We start from the raw sequence: 18,815 nt of genomic DNA, 5'->3' as shown, positions 1-18,815 counted from the left end.
TACTAATAATAGTGATTCTAAAATAAAAACACATTCTAAACCTGACTAAAATCATCTCATCTTATCTTATTTTATCTTATCTTATCTTATCTTATCTTATCTTATTTTATCTTATATTGTTACATTTACATTTCGGATCTTATCATAGCCTCAAAATGTAGAAACCACACAGTCTAGACTTGGATTCAGCCTCATTTAGCAGATTAGAGATGAAGTTTCCCTTGTGTCTTAATGTGCAAACAGCCCAAACAAATATGATAAATAAATGAAATAAATAAATAGATATTAGGCTATATTAGAAAGCCTGAATTGGGATATTCCTACCCTAAACCACATTAGTAGTAAAGGAAGTACTTAACGTTAGATCTTTTACTGAAGGAAAAGTATAAAATACCACAGTGTAGAAAAAGACTCCTTTATTTAAAATAGGACTCAAGTAAAAGTATAAAAGTGTTAGAATCAAGTAAAGTATTTTATTTTTTTTTTAGAATGGCTCATTTCATAATAATAAATGTTATGTAACCGGATTATAACTGTGGGTGCATTCATGTGTAATCATCACTTAAATGCTACAGCTGGTAAAGGTGGAGCTAATTATAACACATGTATATACTGCCAGGTTGCTGATTTCATAATAGTTTCCTCCGTCATAATTCATTTGTTAATTTGATTTTGAAATGATTACCTAAATAAATTAAATAAATAATTAGATATTAGGCTATATTAGAAAGCCTGAATTGGGATATTCCTACCCTAAACCACATTAGTAGTAAAGGAAGTACTTAACGTTAGATCTTTTACTGAAGGAAAAGTAGAAATACCACAGTGTAAAAAAAAAGACTCCTTTATTTAAAATAGGACTCAAGTAAAAGTATAAAAGTGTTAGAATCAAGTAAAGTATTTATTTTTTTTTTTAGAATGGCTCATTTCATAATAATAAATGTTATGTAACTGGATTATAACTGTGGGTGCATTCATGTGTAATCATCACTTAAATGCTACAGCTGGTAAAGGTGGAGCTAATTATAACACATGTATATACTGCCAGGTTGCTGATTTCATAATAGTTTCCTACGTCATAATTCATTTGTTAATTTGATTTTGAAATGATTACCTAGATTCCCAGAGTAACTTGTTTACAGCTGTTAAATTAGATGTAATGGAGCACAAAGTACAGTATAAGTATAAAGTAGCATGAAAAAGAAATACTCAAATTGAACTTAGGCAATACTTGAGTACTTTCTGTTAATGCCCAAAGTCTGAAAGATTATTCAGATTAAAATGTGCTATGTCTAAAAAAAACCACACAAATGTGTTCATAGCATGCTCTACATTCTGCAGCCCTTCTTGATATTTAACAGTACATTGCTTATAACTATGGAAACATTACAAAGAATGTCTCGCATCTCACTGATAAGGAATAGTAAATCCTTGAAACAAGTCTCTTCTTTGTAGAATGTCTACTGTTTACACTTTACGCGCGGATGAATATATTCAGGTGACACCTTCACGGCTGCCGGGACTCGTTGTTTAAATAGGCAGTCCGTGCGGTTTGATTGGATGCTTCTCCTGGTTCTGTAACATCTGCTGCTTCGCAAACACGGGCACTTTACAGCTGATTTTATGCAAAAAAACTAAGTCAAACAGGGTCATAAAACCAGTTATGGGGAACCTTATCAAGCTTATCATTTTAGTTAAACTGTAAATGTAATGCGTTCAATGTATCAAATGACCTACTTAAGTTAAACACCATAAAAATACTCCATTGCAAGTAAAAGTTGATCCTTTTTCAAATTTTACTGAAGTAAAATCATTTTTGGCAACAGAATGTACTTAAAGTATCCGAGTAAAAGTACTCATTATGCAGAATGGCTTCTGCCAGTGTTATGTTGTATTGTTGTATTATTCATGAATCAATATGTAAGCAATGCTTTAATGTTTTAACTTAGTTGGTCAATGTGGAGCTAATTTTGACTACTTCACATGCTGTTGGACATCATATTTAATAAATCGTCATATCACAGAAAGAAACCGGAATCAAATATGTGTATGCTTATGCATACATGGCCAATAAAGCTGATTCTGATTCTGATATCATTTTTTGTAATTTTTTTATCTGAAAAGCAACTATTGTGTATGTAGGGAAGTAAAAAGTACAATATTTTTCTCTTAAATGTAGTGGAGTAGAAGTATAAAGTAGCATAAAATGGATTTGCTCTAGTAAAGCACAAGTACAACAAATGTATACCATAGTACTTTGTTGCCATCAATGCTGTTTTAAATCAAAAACCACAATGGAAATCAGTCTTGGACCTTTTTTGTGTTACCCTCAACATTTTGCTAAGCTTAGCTAAACTAAAATAAACTGTATTTGTTAGATGAAGTACTTATTTTGTATTTCTTCCACTGAATATATACTCACCTTTCAGACTTGTGTTCCCAGAATGGATTTATAATCGGTGGATGGGCGTTACGTAGTGTCCTCTTTGACCACTGTAACATTCTGCATCACTAACAAGTTTCAGGTCCAACTTTATTTCAAAGTACAATTCAAATACAACTTTAGCATTCTGTCTTCTAAATCTAAATCAGATGCTAAAAAAAAGCATGGCAGTGAGAGAGATTATTAATTTGGTTAACTGTAGTTAAGAAGAAACACAGAACAGATATGAATTCGTTATAGCCTCAGTACAGGATTAAATCCCCGCTGTGCAGCCGTCACGGCCTCACAACGTTCAGTATTCTTGGCCTTCGTCGTCGTTTTCAGAATCGGGGCTCATTTGACCCAACTCCTCGTAATCCTTTTCAAGACAGGCCAGGTCCTCTCTGGCCTCAGAGAACTCTCCCTCCTCCATACCCTCACCCACATACCAGTGGACAAAGGCACGCTTAGCGTACATCAGATCAAACTTGTGGTCAAGCCGAGCCCAGGCCTCTGCAATAGCAGTGGTGTTGCTCAGCATGCACACAGCCCTCTGGACCTTGGCCAGGTCTCCACCAGGAACCACAGTGGGTGGCTGGTAGTTGATTCCCACCTGTGGAGACGAAGAGAATGATCAGAGAGATGAAGAACCTCCAGCTGCTCTTCCTACCTTCATGAGGTAACTCACCTTGAAGCCAGTTGGGCACCAATCAACAAACTGAATGGAACGTCTGGTTTTTATTTCTGCGATGGCAGAGTTTACATCCTTCGGGACGACATCACCTCTGTACAGCATGCAGCACGCCATGTATTTACCGTGACGAGGGTCACACTTTACCATCTGATTGGCCGGCTCGAAGCAGGCGCTGGTGATCTCGTTCACAGTCAGCTGCTCGTGGTAAGCCTTCTCAGCAGAGATGATGGGCGAGTAGGTGACCAGAGGGAAGTGGATACGGGGAAAGGGCACCAGGTTGGTCTGGAACTCCATCAGGTCGACGTTGAGGGCGCCGTCGAAACGAAGGGAGGCCGTGATGGAGGACACAATCTGACCAATCAATCTGTTGAGGTTGACGTAACCAGGACTCTCGATGTCCATGTTGCGGTGACAGATATCATAGATGGCCTCGTTATCGACCATGAAGGCACAGTCAGAGTGCTCCAGGGTGGTGTGGGTGGTCAGGATGGCGTTGTAGGGCTCCACCACAGCGGTGGACACGTGGGGAGCTGGGTACACAGCGAACTCCAGCTTAGATTTCTTGCCGTAGTCGACAGACAGACGCTCCATCAGCAGAGAGGTGAAACCAGAACCGGTTCCACCTCCAAAGCTGTGAAAGACGAGGAACCCCTGCAGGCCGGTGCACTGGTCCGTCTGATGGGAGTGAAATAAGGACAGGGCCGACTATTAAAGGAATAGTTTTGCAAAATGCACTTATTCCTGCAGAGAGTTAAATTAGAGGATCGATACCACTCATGTCCGTCAAGTAGATATGAAGCTACAGCACGCAGCCTGTTAGCTTAGCACTGGAATTGAAACGTCTAACCTGGCAGGCTAACCGGTCTGGACAGTGAGAGTGGTTTGGATCCTCTCATCTAACTCTTTGCAAGAAAGGAATGAGTTTAATTCGCAAAATGTTGAAATATTTCTTGATGTAGTGCAGAAAGTTCACATGTTAGCTAATGTTTGAGCTTTAAGTTCATGCAATGAAACTGTGATTATTGTAAGAGCATCTTTATTTCCACGATCCGACTTTAAAAAGTGATTTAGAGCAAAACAAAAATGTCAAACCCAAACGATGATAATCAGGTGTTTATCATTATTGGTATGACTGACCATTTTACGAACACGCTCCATGACTCCATCAATGATCTCTTTCCCGACGGTGTAATGGCCTCGAGCGTAGTTGTTGGCTGCATCCTCCTTTCCAGAGATCAGCTGATCGGGGTGGAAAAGCTCTCTGTACTTCCCAACTCTTACTTGATCTGAAAAGAAAGTTTATAGATAAGTTATAATTTATCAGCTTTACTGTCACGGTATCTTGACCTTTTCAACAGTATTGACTTATTGATGGCTCCATAATTGATGCAGCAACTCATGACTAACGTTGCTTTTCTTTACCCTGAATCTGAAGATTTACAGAGAATTGAGTCTTGTATTTGAATGTTTTGTATATTTCATATAGTGTGTAGCCCAAAAACAGACAATGTAGTAACAATAAAACTGAATACACTGATAAATAATACAGAACATACATGTCAGTATGAGCCTAACTCATAAAAGCACAATTTGAAATTTGTTGTAAGAAATAGGAAATGTTTATGAGGAAAAATAAGAGTAGATAAATTATTAAAGGATAGTTTCACTCCATTTTTCAAATCAGGTACCTTCATGAACATCAAAACAGATTTTTGTTTGCTGTGATCATTCCTCCTTTTTCTGACTTCAAATATTTTGAACCTATTATTTAAATGTGTAAAATAAAAGAAGTCACAGAAAGATGAATAAAAGTGTCAAATTAACTCAGTTTTGCTTTATTTTAACAAACTGTAGGTTGAAGGAAAATTATAAATCGTCATATGTCTCTTTATACTAACTTTTCTAACTTAATATTGATGTTTTCAGTTATATAACCTTTTAATGTGTTTTGCAGGATCAGGGCTTCATTGAAACTATATTAAAGAAATGTTAAATATATGATCACTTGTATTTGAGAAGATCTAGATTGAAAAATGTGGAAAAGACGTCTTGTTTTAAAAAATGTAAGCATCTTAACCATAAATTGAAGGGACATATTGTCCTGTCTCAAAATCCACCCACTCTTATCTGCAATTTGCTATTTACCCAATTTGATTTCTGTAAATGTTAGCCAGCACTGAATAAAAGGAAAAGGAGTCACCACTGCACTGGTTGCCTGGATACCAGTGTTCCCATCAGTAGATACCTGCATGACCCGAGTGGATGGAGATGCACTCACACTAGACGATAACAGACGAAATGGCAAATGGAAAATGGTAATAAAAAGTAGGGATAAGAAGGATGAAAATAAAGCCAAACACAGGAAGACTCACCAACCACGGTGGGCTCCAGGTCCACGTAGATCGCTCTGGGAACATGGCGCCCAGAGCTCCCAGTATTGAAGAAGGTGTTGAATGGGTCCTCGCGACAGTTCGGTGCTGTAGGACCGTCCAGGGAGACACCATCAGGGCCGACGCCGTGCTCAAGGCAGAAGAGCTCCCAGCAGGCGTTTCCTGTCTGGACTCCCGCCTGGCCAATGTGGACGGAGATGCACTCTCTCTGGACAGAAAGAAACACAACAGGTGGAGGTTAAGTTTTTAACATTAAACATATTGTAAAACAATCCTTGTTTTATCAACATTTTTACTCCCAAAAACATTTTGCAGTTTGTTAGCCATCTATTGAAACATATACATGAATGAATCTGAATAATAATGAGGATTTGAATAAATCAATTTTAAAGTGCTGTTGTATGCAGGCTAAAGTTTTTACAAACAGATAAAAAAGGAACATGGAAGCAAAGAAAGGCTATAATGATGTGAATGTAAAAAGCAAATGAATGCCTAATTTAATCCTTAATTTAATCAGCAAAGAATATTAACTATTCAAAGTTAAATACAACTGAATTTAAGGCTGCTATAATTAATATTCTTTTAATAACTACTTATCAAATGACAATGTGAAAACAATGTGTGGCAGTGTGAAAGAGGGGGCTCTTAGTGATGAGCCAAATAATTATCACCTAAATCTGCAGCTCCCCTCAGCTTTACTGAGCTTTATAGAGTTTTAGTTTATTGTATAGCTCTCCGGCTGCAACTTTACTGTTCAGATTCAGCCCCGCCACTGTCATTAGCGTTGTTTTCAGCCACAGCAGGCAGCTGTTTTTAGCAAAAAAGCTCTATAAACCCATTGCACATCAGCTGCTCGGCAGCAAACAGAAGACAAACACTGAGATCTAAGAATTGTATTGCCAGCACCTGCTTCACTGTAAGTGCATATGAAACATATGAAACAGGTATAATGTTTATGGATTGCATGGGGTTCTCAACCTTTTGTTACTTAAGGCCCACTTCTGATTTTAAAAAAGATTCTGAGGACCACCTTCCAAAATAAATGACAAAAAAGAACATAATATGCAAACAAAGTAGAAAAAATAAACTGGGCTGTAAATATGTCTTATGCCAATCACAGCTGTAATGATAAATATGAAATAAATATTATATATATCAGGGTCATATTGCATCAACACAGGCTTTGGAACTTTTAATGGTGCTTTTTGTGTCACTTAATCCGAGGGAGCGTTAGCTAGCTAACCGAGACCAAACACGCTTGTCTTTACCTGATGATGTGTCGAGATTGCTGTGGTGTTATTCAAATGTTACTGGTCATTGAAACTATGTTTTTTTTTTTTAATTACTCTGTTTTTTATTTATTTATGTGATTTCTTGAGCACATTTCGATAACTAGCTTTGTTAATTGTATTTTTAATTTAATTTAACCATTCCTCCTCGGACCACTAGATGGCGCTCTATGTAAAGCATCTTAGTTTAGCTGTTAGCATGCTATCAGGTGAGGTTGATAGGATTCTCATTAGTTTTGCAAGTAGTCACTGACATGTTAAATACTTTTTTTAAATTTTGACCTGATGATGGCGCTAGAGGAAAAGTTACAGGATATCCAAAGTCATTAGGATGGATTCTCTTGTAACCCTGGTTATTGAGGTAAATGTCATGCTAATCAATCCAATAGCTGTGAAGGCTTTTCACTAAATGACACAACTGTCAACCTTATGGTGGAGAACAAACAGAAATGGAACTTAAATGTTTTTGAAAAGTAAAAAAAAAAAAAAATTCTAGTCTGGTTAAAAAAAAGTGACTGAAATTAGATTCAGAGAAAGTCATATACTAAAGTCATGAATAGCAAATTACATTTATTTTTTATTGTAATTCACATAATTATGGCCTTTTCTTACTTCCATATTCATCAGCTCAGTGTACAAAAATGCAAGACGATCTGATTCAAAGTATAATTCCTTGTGTTTGTGATCTGTTAATACATTTGTTAAGAGTAATCAAAGTCAAAAAAAGAATAGGAACACTAAACTGCTTTAAGGGCCTCCAGCAGTCCTGTTTGAACATGTTGAGAATTCAGTTTTCCCTGAAGGGAGAGCATCCCCCAAGATGATTTTTTCTTTTTTTTCTTTGCTGTTGAGTGATATTTGTAAGACATGAGTATGAATTTTAGTTTGAAATATGAACTTGTTTTAAAAAAACGAGATAAAAAACTTCAGAAATAAGAGGCTCTGAGGATGAAGATGAAGAAGCTTTGAGATCCTGTTGCCGACTATCAGTGACTTTAAAGTTATTAAACTATTAACAACCAAAGTTGAAGCATATATATATAAATTGTCATTTTAGCCTTAAAACATCTGTTGCTATATGTATGAATTTTAACACAAACAACTGCATTTTCATACAATCCATGCTGCAAGAGTTTTGATAAAGCTGTTAAAAACTGGTGCAGATTTCATCAAAACTAGGATAAATGCTGCATGTAAAGGCTGATGATGAATGAATTGTAATTATCTTACCATGTTTGCTGCAGAACACTGAGTTTATTCGTCTGTCCTCAATGCTCCAAACAGACCGACCCTTCCTCTGCACTGATCCGGGACCAGTACCGTGTCTCCTCCGATCAGCTCTGTACCGCCCGCCGCGCTGCCAGCTGCTCTTTATACCTGCAGACAGAAACAGACTCACCTGGTGTGTCTGTCTGGCGGTGGGGCTTCTTCTGGCTTGGGAGAAAGGGAAGGTTGGGGGAGGGGGGGGATTACTTTGACTTTCCTCGCACATAATTGCTACTCCGCCTCAAAAGTTGTTTTAGTAATTTTTTTGGGAGGTCTTGTAACTGGCACAGGAAAGAACAGTTGGAGAGAGAATTCATATTGGTTAAATGAGAAAAAAGATAAAGTGTGCTGTGAGGTGGAGAATGAGTCCCCTTTTGATTTGCATGAAATAATTGGGTGTACTAAGAAATAGGAAAAATCATTTGGTTTCGATTCGTTAAAGTTTACTCACATGGATTAATTATTTTGTATTTATTCAGATTTCTCCAGTTTTAGGTATTTCAGTGATTTATGAACGTTCTGATAATCTAATTGAGAAAATGTATTGAATTGGTTTTCTTTTAGTATTTGAAAACATGTTTCATTCATCTGCTGCAGTGTTATTACTGATGCATTTTAATGTTGCATTAGTTGAAGTGGTACTAATGACTAATCTGAGGTGTATAAAGCCTACAATTGTATTCCAAGTTATAATTGTAGCAAAGATTAGTTATAACAGTGGAGCATATTTTATAAGGTGAAAATACATTTCGGATGATTTGAACCTGGAAGGTAACTAGTAACTCAAATAAATGTAGTGCAGTAGAATGTCTCAAATTACACTCAAGTAGATGTAATTAGTTATTTCCACTGCTGACATCATGCATGTTTTAAGTTATAAGTTAGCAAAGGAGCTTATAAACAGATTTCTGTATATTATCATCCTGTTGTGTGTTGTGCCTTTGATCTTGACAATTGTACATTAAATTACAGATGATGGTGAAATGTGTTTATTCTTTTATTATTTGGTAAACATTTTAACCTACTTTCTATTCAATCGTAATTTTTCCTTTTATCAACAGAGACATATTAAACTTCTCCTGTATGGCAACATGTTTAATCATTATTCACATGGTGTCTTTCCTAGGAAACAGACGTGTAACACTATCTGACTGCCCCATTCAACAAAACCGACAACGCTGCACCTTGATAAAAACCGAGGTGACTCTTCTGTATGGTGAAATATTTTGGCAGCATTATTAGTATGGTGAACATACCGACGCTCCGGTGGAATCCAGGCGTGAGGTGTCGCACAGTGACTTTCGACCACTAAATTCTAAATGAGTTCACCCTTGAGTCCAAGTGTTTGCCAGATGTAGGGAAATTCCCTCAATGTGATCCTGAGATATCACATTCATGAGAATCAGATGGGCGACCCAAAACAAATTAAAGCCTCTGGCCATTGCTGTCGCCAACGAGGAAGTACAAAAAGTGTTAGACAAATTCAATTTTGACCTGAGGATTGTGCCGGATGAAACGTCAGAGGATCACAATAGTTATTAGAGTTTATTCTGTAGGGAACACAATTGTTTCTACCAAATTTCTTTAAAATAGTTGAACCACAAATATCAACCTTGTGGTGTCATACAGCCGTTATCAGAAGGCGTATTAAGTAATTAGGGGTCATGTGGACAATTTTTTTACTGTTTCTTAAAATGGACACATAAAGTTGTACAGGGATAAAATGAACATGTCTACCTTGTTTAGTTTGTTGAATCTGCTGCTTCGAGTGGCTTGATGATCCGTCTCACGTGGATGTGGATGGTGATGCCACTGACTCAGCTGACGACGTGTGAAGCGAATATACAGCCTTTAGTCTCTCTGCATCACTTAGCAAGTGTTTACAGACTGAGAGGAGGAAACGCGTCAGTTTTCAGCGTGTTTATTCACTTCCCAGGCAACAATGTTAGGACTTTGTGTCCTACATGAACATGTCCAGATTTATAAGCGGAGGAAGAAAAAAAAAATAAAAAAAAAAATCACATGCACCTTATACTTATTACTTTGTGATTTTTTTTTTTTAGGGACAAAATAATCAAAGTCAACTGGTACAATTCAGTCATTTGCTAAAACAATATTGATCTCTAAATATATATTTTGAGAGCAACAATAAGTATTAAACCTTCTGTATGAAAGCGATTTGAATCCAAAAGCACTGTTAACGGAAGGGATTACAAAAAAGGGTTGAATTAGTGACCCATTAATGACCTCGCAAATGCCAAACAAGTACACTCGATGATAAGCCGATGTACTGTAACTGTCATCAAAGTCACATGGGAGGCAACATGGATGTTCACTGTTTGATGGAGGCCAAAGTCATAAGGCATATAGCAGCAACCGGAGTCTAAACCAACTCCATCTCTTTCTGTTTTATGATGTGTAGAAATATATTGCACTTTGAAGACAAACTGAAAAAATAATCTCACAGGTAACCACAGCAACATGTACCACCGAAGAGTCATGCAAGTGGTGATGGGCTCGTCGGAGGCCTCTTTTGAGGTGAAGTCTGCCACCGATCTCTGCTGCACAGTCCGACTGTCGAAGGGTTGACCATCCGTTAGATAAGGCAGTCCAAACCGCTGCACCTATTCTTTTTTTCCAGAGTAACCATTTGCATACTGGCGAACAAACATCTCCCTTTGTTTGGCTCCGTTTTAGTGGCATTTTAGCAAAAGGTCTAGCCGCCTGTCCTTGCGTTTGCTTTTCCTTTTGTGGTTCTCGGCAGAGATCACTTTTCTCGTAGAACACAGACGCCTGCGTCGCATCGCTGCGTCGCCATCGAAGTGACGACCTCCCAGGAGTCGATGACCGGGTCGTAACATTCAATGCTGCTGAGGAGAGAGTTCCCATCATATCTAGAGACGGAGAGAAGTGAGACAAACAGAGGTGAACTGGGAGTTTTAACCATGATAATCAGCACTGATCAGTCAAACATGATGTGCCACAGTTATTGGCCAATGCAGTGTCTTGCCCTGTAAGGGTTTGTTATGACCCGCTCCCACCGGTACCGTTTCGAGAACCAATCCTGGACCCACAAGCAGAAATTGCATCACCACCTCGTGATGTTGCGAGCTGGTTCAAAATTAGCTTGTTGTGGTCCCCCCTGGGCAGTGTTGCTCAGCCGTGGGGTAAAGATCATCCTGCTACTTGGCACTGTGGCAAAACACTGGCAATAAACCTGCACTTGATTTGGCTGACTAAGACTGCTTCTCATTAGCTTTGGTTAAACTCAGGATGCATTTTTGCACTTGGATCTCCGTTCCTGATTTGTTATAGTGCAGTCATGCTCCCACGAAGGAATTATCCAGGGCCAGTTTAGAGAGGAGGAATGATTAACAAGGACATTCCTGCAGCATGTGTGTTTTGTTCCGAGGTTGAACTTTTATAACATTCAAACCTTATCCTTCATCCCACTTTCACAGGAAGAAGGACATTCTTTCTTACCCGGCGATGGCGTAGAGACGTCCTCTGAGGACGGTCGCTCCTACGTAACATCGAGGCGTCGTCATACTGGCCACAGTGGTCCAATAGTCTGTTCTGATGTTGTAGACCTCGACAGAGTCGAGGTGTGAAACACCATCAAAGCCTCCCACGACATAGATGTGGTCGTTGAGTAAAGCTACACCGGCGCCTGAAAGCAGAGGGAAGGTCTCAGATAAAAAGTGACTCACACAGTTCAGCTGGTATATCTGACTGCGTTCTGTTTTCTTACCTACCTGACCGCTTGGTGGCCATCGGAGTAACACTGGTCCAGTGGCCCGTGTGCGGGTCGTACCGCTCCACTGAATTCAGGATATTTAGTCCATCATATCCACCTACCAGGAAATACAAAGAAGATGGCAGTTGTAATTGACAATAGTCTTTTGACAGATTGACAGATTTTTTTGAGCAAAAATGCAAAACATTCCCACGTACTAACTTCTCATTTGTTAGTATTTCCTGCTTTTTCTTGTCTTATGTGATAGTGAATATAATATATTTGGATTTTGGAGTATTGGTAAGACAAAACATGCAAATTTAATTAATTTCACATTTTAGGAAATAGTGTTGGGCAATTTTAACAGTTTTCTGACATTTTATAAACCAAACGATTAGTTGAGAAAATAACTGTCAGATTAATCGTTAATTTACATAATCCTAGAAAGTTTAGCACATTTTACAGATATGAGCTAGAACTAAGATGGTTAATCAACCATTAACCATATTGGCCTAAATATAAGTGATATCTTTTTCTGGGATTTAAAAAGTGTGCTTGTATTATATTCCAGGATCAGATAATTACATATTCATAACACCAAATATTTTCATGAATGGAGAGAGCACCTGAGTTAAGACCAGGTCTTAAAGAGCGTGTTGCTAGGTGAGGTTAGCGAGTTTCTTCAACTCTGTTTAAAGTGTGTTTTTTTTAGAGTTAGTCAACCATCAAAGTTTTTTGTTAGCCCAGTACCCACAGGAGGTTCTGAGTATCCCAACCTCTTTAGTTCATAAATGAACTGAATGATCTATGAAGAATTACCGCTGACAATTCAGACAAAAAGTTTACTTATTTAGAAATTCATTTTTGGAGCTTCCAAGGGCCTGACGACAGAAGAGAGTAGGAAGAGAGGAGAGAAGAGAATGTGTAGCTATGTGAATCTGGGATTTATGTGCACTTTATGGGTATCATCATATTATTCCATTTATGATAGAACATGTCAACACTAACTCTAACCCTTCTGTTTGGATAAATATTAGCTCAGGGAAACTTTCCCCCCCAAAAATAATGTAAAAGTGTGTCCAATCTTTTTAAAAAAACAGGTGTTGATTTCCAGGTGGCAATTTGAACAGGCCACATTGAGCATTTTATAAACAAACGATTGAGAGGTTAGTTTAGATAATGAATTGATTGATAATGAATATAATCATAAATTGCAGCTCTAATATGATCCTACGCGTCAAAGTTATAAAAGATTATCTGTCCATACCTAGACAGTATATAAGTCCACTTGCCACCACTAGACCAGCTCCTTCTCTAGCTGTCTGCATATCTCCCAGCATGCTCCACTGGTCAATGTTTGGGTCGTATCGCTCCATGCTGGTGTGACGCCGGCTGCCATCGAAGCCACCGGCAACATAGATCATGTCTGTCACGGGCCGAACAAGATAGAAACAAAATGTTATTTATCTGAGAGATAAAAAAAAGTAAGTCAGAGGCGATTTCACAGGCAGGAAACATCTTTGATTTTGAAGAAACTAAACTACGCTCACCTCCGAGTGTCGTGGCTCCAGCGAGGCCTCGACGCACATTCATGGTGGCGACGGTGTACCAAACCCCGTCCTCGTCCGCTGTGTAGTCCAGGCACTCCACGGAGCTGAGCCTCGACCGACCGTCGTAGCCTCCGATCACATACACTCGGTCGTGGAGAGACACCGTGGCGACATAACGCCTTTTCCGTGCAATGTTCTATTCAAGACACACCTGTCTGTATTAGCCAAACCCACTGGGATAAAAAAAACATCACAATGCTCTTCATATATTAATTACTTACAGGAAGGGAGCTCCATTCTTGTGTTTTCGGATCATATTTCTCTACTATGTCTATTGGTGATTGCTGGCTGCCAAACCCGCCTATAACCAACAGGACTTCTTTGGCACCTGAAAACACCCACAAATCACTTTTACTATCAGTGTTGATTAAAGAGTAGTCACATAGGAAGCAAGCTTAAAGCAAAATTGCTACAAAGAAAAAAGGATTCCTACCTAATCTAGCTTGTGTGCGTGGGCCCTGCATCTCACTCCTCAGCTCCGGTCTTAAGTGGAATTTCTTGGCTTCATCAACGAGGTCTCGACATGGCAGGCTACACCGAATGAGGGGCTACAACATGTCAAAACTCGCATAATTATGGTGGTAAGTGTGATAAATACTTTGACACATAACCCGAGCTTGGTGTATGATTAGACAACAACCTGCCGTGTGTCGCCTGGCTCACCTCTGCATCAATGACATCTGTGATGTAGCGTGGGGTCAGGAGCGGCAACCGAACAAACTCCAGCATGTCGGGCAGGTAGGGCTCTCGCTCCTTGCGGTTGTGTTTGACCCAGTTTAACACGGCTTCAAATACAGGCTCCTCTGAGTCCACCTACAAACAGACAGCACGTACAGTCAGAGGAGTAACAGCTACATTTAAGACCGTAAATCCACATATTTACTAAACACCTAGCTGACAACTGCGGTTAGAGATGTTGCACAATATTCATTTGTGATGCTACCACTCTTTTATCATTAATTCTTCAGCAATGGCAATTATTTGTTAAAGTGCAAAGACACAACCTGCAAACAATGCAGCATGCATGAAGGTAAAACAAGCCCTAAATTCCTTACGCGAAACAGACGACACAAAGTTTTACTGAAGGCAAATCATGCTTGACGCTGATTAACATGTCTGGCCTAGATTTATTCTAAAAACAACAAAAAGAACCATTAGAGAGATGTGACGATCCATAAATCATTTGTATGATAATAACTGTTTTCACAACACGAGGTCTGTGGTTGGAAGCAGGAATTTCCTGAGCACAAAGGCAAACCCAAATCAGGTTTTCTTCTCTGCAATTTCTTTGTCAGCTCTATCTGTAAAATCGAATGGAGTTGGTGTGTGTGTGTGTGTGTGTGTGTGTGTGGGGGGGGGGGATTACAGCAGGTTGGTGCCTGCTTTTTCTCTTTTCGCACTCAGTTGTTTGAAAGACAATACGAAAGCTGTGAAAGACAGTAGACACTTAACTATTTTAATTTTTGCTTTTCAGGCATGTTAAAACCAAATCTAACCATTACGGTTAGTTTGTCATTATGGTTTTGGTATTTCAAACAACATATAGTTATCTATAGTATTCATTGACAGCAGATCAAGCAGCCTCCACGGTACAACTGACAATAAGGTTTAAAACCTCACGACGTCCAGTTTTCATACCTGGATTTCATCACATTTTATGAGCTTTTCAACTTCCGTCTGGCTGAGCAGCATGAACTCCTCATGCTGAACCACCTCAGAGAAATGCTTCTGGGAAAAGAGCTCGGCCGCCTGCATCAGGTCCAGGCAATTGTGAGTTTCGGCAAAGTCACGAATACCCAGGCAGTTGGAGGGATCAAGCTGACTCTCCAAGAAATCGCAACACGCTCTTTTTACCCCTGAGGAAAATCAAAAAACACATTAGTATATACACATTCACACAAACACGCGCACACACACACACACACAAATCATTCTAGACAAGACTCTGATATCATTCAATGACTCTTTATTAGGAAAAGCCGAAGCCAATTTAATTGAAAAGTGGGTTTCTGAAGGGTTTTAATTGAAGACTTTTTAAGACCTTTTTAAATAACACATAGAATGCAATTGCATTCTGTTTTATGATAATAGCCACCACAGTGGCAAGAATTATTTAGTATATCACCTTTCTTACTCTTCGAAAATGGATAGAAGGATTAACCAATTTTAAATGATTCATTCATTTATTTAAGCTTTTACTAAAAAGTTATAGGTCTGATGGTGCAGATTGAAACTCCACTAAAAGGATTGAACAAACTCCTACAAACACATTATACTGTCGCAACAATCCTGCTTTTAGTTTAAAGGTGTAAAGGGTCTCCAAACAGCCTGTATCAGATACAAACATTTTTTATAACTATCAATACTGTACAGCAGGCAAGATAAAATATTTAAGACTTTTGCAAATTTTGATTTTAACTTTTTAATGCTTTTTATAAAGGGGAAACTGAATTAAATGCTTGACAAGACTTGCAGATAACCTCTGCCTATACTCACAATGATATCAACTGGCCCAAGCGCACACTCCTCAAATAAAGGTACGGCCGGCACTTCTAAACCTACCTTTGAGCTGCAGTAAGCAGGCTGCAGGGAGCAGTTCTTGTACGTTCTCCACTGTGACGAGCACCGTCTCTGTGTACACAAAGTCCAACAAGATCTCCATAGTCGATGCAGTGAGTCCCTGAATGTCCACAAAAGATTTCCCCTTCTCTGAAAGCTGCAGAGCCACATAAACAGAGTCAGGAACGATGACAAGAAACACTCATTTAGGTTTTAGTTATCGGCATTGGGTATTATCTATAAATGTCTTGTTACCGTGTTGCTTTAGTAAATACAAACACTGCCTTATTGTTCATGTGTGTTTACTATCTATATTTTTGTCACCCTGATTGTCTATTCTGTCATTTTACTTGTTCTGTGTCCACAACATGTGTTGCATGTTTGTCTGTCCTGTGTGAAGGATCTCTCCTCAGTTGCTCTTCCTCAGATTTGTAACCTTTTTTTCCCTTGTTTAAAGTTTTTTCGAGGAAAGTTTTTCCTTTTGGCATCGGGACAGAGAATGTCGTAAGCTGTACAGATTGTACAGCTCCTGAGGCAAATTTTGTGGTTTGTGATAATGGACTGTAAAAATTAAATTGACTTGATTTAGAGACTGTCAGAGAAGCCAAAAGACGAGTAAAGAATAAACAGATCATATTCTGATATTTCCACCTTTTCTATGCCTGGGAATGGAAACAGTACTCTTAATTCTATATATCCGTATGTAACATTCCCTGTAATGGTAAATAATAGTAACAAATCAACATATTTCTAAGCACTCAGCAGTCTTAGTATTACCTCACTGGTGAACATGGCACAGAAATAGTCACTGCAGGCGGCTAAAACAATCCGGTGAGCCGGAAAATCTGTGTTCTCCACCCTCAGAGTGATATCACAGAGTGTGTTGCTCTTGCGAAGTGAGTTCATGGCGTTGAGGATGGACTTGGCATGGGAGTTGGTCATGATGTCTTTGGGAGCCATGCTGCCCTGAGAATCTCTCAAGGATCTCAAACTGCTCAAGGAATCTAAAACAGATGAATAAGCTTTGTTGAGAAACGATCGTCACATCACATTTGATCATAGTCACCCTTCACTTTATAATTTGAACATGCAGCACTTACTGTATCTATCCTTTGGTGAGTGAGTGTTTGTGTATATATGTGTGCATTAAATGGGTGTCTAATGTGTGAGAGTTTTAAGCTTGTGTTGCATGCTGACAGAAACAATGGATATGTCAAGGCTGACAAGTTAGAAAGCACGAGAAACAAAGATGCAAAGTATATTCAAGTACTGAACTTCAAATTCTGTTTTGAGGTATTGGTGCACAATTTGAGTATGTTCAATTTGTGAGATTTAAAATTCATTTTAAAGGATAATATTGTACTTTATAGCAATTTATGTAATTTGTCTGATAGCTGTAGTGAGCAGATTATCCCTTTCATGCATAGAGGTCACTGCAGTGGACAGCTATTCAGCCACTACAATAGCACTCACTGTAGTGGCTGATGTGCAACTATCACTAACCCATGCATATACAAGAAAACAACATTTGAATAGATGTCCACTGTAGTGACCTCTATGCATGAAAGGCTTAAGATTTTCCTTGCAAATCATATTGAAAACTATGTCAGTACTTCAGTAAGAGGACTTTCAGTTTAGATACATTAACCCTTTCATGCATGAATTGTGACAACCTCAGTCAGGAAGTGTTTTTATTGCTCTTTAGGCATGAAAAACAAGATTTGAACTTTAGTTTTTTTTAATCCAGCTTTTTCAAAGAGATTCTTACATGTCCACTCAGGTGGACAGCATGCGTTTTTGTTTTCAACTGAAGAAATATGTATTTAACAAACAAATGAATAAAATGATATATAAAGATGTGAAAACTATAAAATAATATATGTATATACAAAGAAAATGTGCAGACTATCTTTTATGACAATTGGCAAAGCACCCAGGGCACAAAGCCACAAGACACTGCATGCAGATGTGCTTGGTTCCTCGTGTGCATGCAGCATCATGGCATCTGTTTGCATTTTTTGCTTCAGTATGGGATGATGCAAAACTCACTGTAGTGTCTGATGTGCAACTATGCCATTAAAAAACCCATGCATATACAAGAAAACAACATTTGAATAGCAGTGCACTGTAGTGACCTCTATGCATGAAAGGGTTAATACATGCTTTTTTTTTTTTTTTTACTTTACTGACATTTGTGAGTGCATGACTTTAACTTTGAATTGAGTCATTTTGCATTGTGGTATTTCTAATGCAACTTACCGTTAAAAGATCTGAATACTTTTTCCACCACTGGGAGGCAATAACTATAGCTACACATTAGCAAGCAGCAGCCAGAGACAGCTGAGGGCTAAACGCCAACGCTGGACAACAACTAGGAAAACACAGGCACAGAAAGTGAGCCGACGGCCGCAGGAAGACAACACACGAAGGGACACACACACAGGAACTAGTCAAGGATGTGTATAATACCTGTCGCAGCAGTAAAGCTGACTCAAAGCGTCTAGCTAAGTTGCGATGCTAGCTCACGTCAGTAGCACCAAAGTCCCTTGTCCCAGTCCCTGCTGTCAGTCACCCTGTCTGGAGAAAAAGCCTCTGAACTACAGCTAAACCATGACGACCTTTGATGTTTCACACAATGCACCGCCTGCTTAAAAGCCTTTCATATCTAAAACGCCACAAATATCATCATATCAGCCCCTCTCACGAGTTTTAACCAGCTAGAACATTGACTAAAATTGCAGCAGAGACTCCACAGATTGGACGTAAACAGAGCGTTACGTCAGTGTGCGTGCGCGCTCCCGCCGGTGCTACGTTCCGTACGCAAGATGCCCTTCCGGCGGTGACGCGGA

General features: G+C 38.9%; 2 protein-coding genes across 7 annotated transcripts; both read right to left on the bottom strand.

Annotated features, from left to right (window-relative positions):
• Positions 1-2,531: 2,531 nt before the first annotated feature.
• tuba5 (tubulin alpha 5) lies at positions 2,532-7,620 on the bottom strand. Its single transcript, XM_054609230.1, has 5 exons — positions 7,539-7,620; positions 5,489-5,714; positions 4,254-4,402; positions 3,111-3,791; positions 2,532-3,035 (listed from the first exon to the last, which is right to left on the bottom strand). Exons 1-5 carry the CDS (start codon positions 7,605-7,607, stop codon positions 2,736-2,738), a joined length of 1,425 nt encoding a protein of 474 aa, XP_054465205.1. The 5' UTR covers positions 7,608-7,620; the 3' UTR covers positions 2,532-2,735.
• Positions 7,621-8,041: 421 nt separating this feature from the next.
• LOC129099830 (kelch-like protein 12) lies at positions 8,042-18,723 on the bottom strand. 6 transcript variants are annotated; one of them, XR_008531645.1, is made up of 14 exons: positions 18,436-18,723; positions 18,226-18,337; positions 16,744-16,970; positions 15,970-16,123; positions 15,046-15,263; positions 14,071-14,220; positions 13,841-13,955; positions 13,629-13,735; positions 13,348-13,543; positions 13,065-13,223; positions 11,817-11,915; positions 11,545-11,731; positions 9,799-10,955; positions 8,042-8,229 (listed from the first exon to the last, which is right to left on the bottom strand). XR_008531645.1 is itself a non-coding variant. In XM_054609226.1 (13 exons), the coding sequence occupies exons 2-13, from the start codon at positions 18,281-18,283 to the stop codon at positions 10,829-10,831; spliced, it is 1,797 nt and encodes a 598-aa protein (XP_054465201.1). In that variant the 5' UTR covers positions 18,284-18,337; positions 18,436-18,723; the 3' UTR covers positions 9,687-10,828. The 6 variants fall into 6 exon arrangements, 4 of the variants coding, with proteins under 4 accessions (XP_054465201.1, XP_054465203.1, XP_054465202.1 ...); XR_008531646.1 differs by having other exon boundaries at positions 8,042-8,172; XM_054609226.1 differs by lacking the exon at positions 8,042-8,229 and having other exon boundaries at positions 9,687-10,955.
• Between the last annotated feature and the right edge of the window lie 92 nt (positions 18,724-18,815).

Source organism: Anoplopoma fimbria, chromosome 12 (assembly GCF_027596085.1).
Source record: "Anoplopoma fimbria isolate UVic2021 breed Golden Eagle Sablefish chromosome 12, Afim_UVic_2022, whole genome shotgun sequence".
Lineage (NCBI taxonomy): Eukaryota > Metazoa > Chordata > Actinopteri > Perciformes > Anoplopomatidae > Anoplopoma > Anoplopoma fimbria.
Note: the sequence above shows the minus strand (reverse complement) of the source record. Positions and strands in the feature narration are given on the sequence as shown.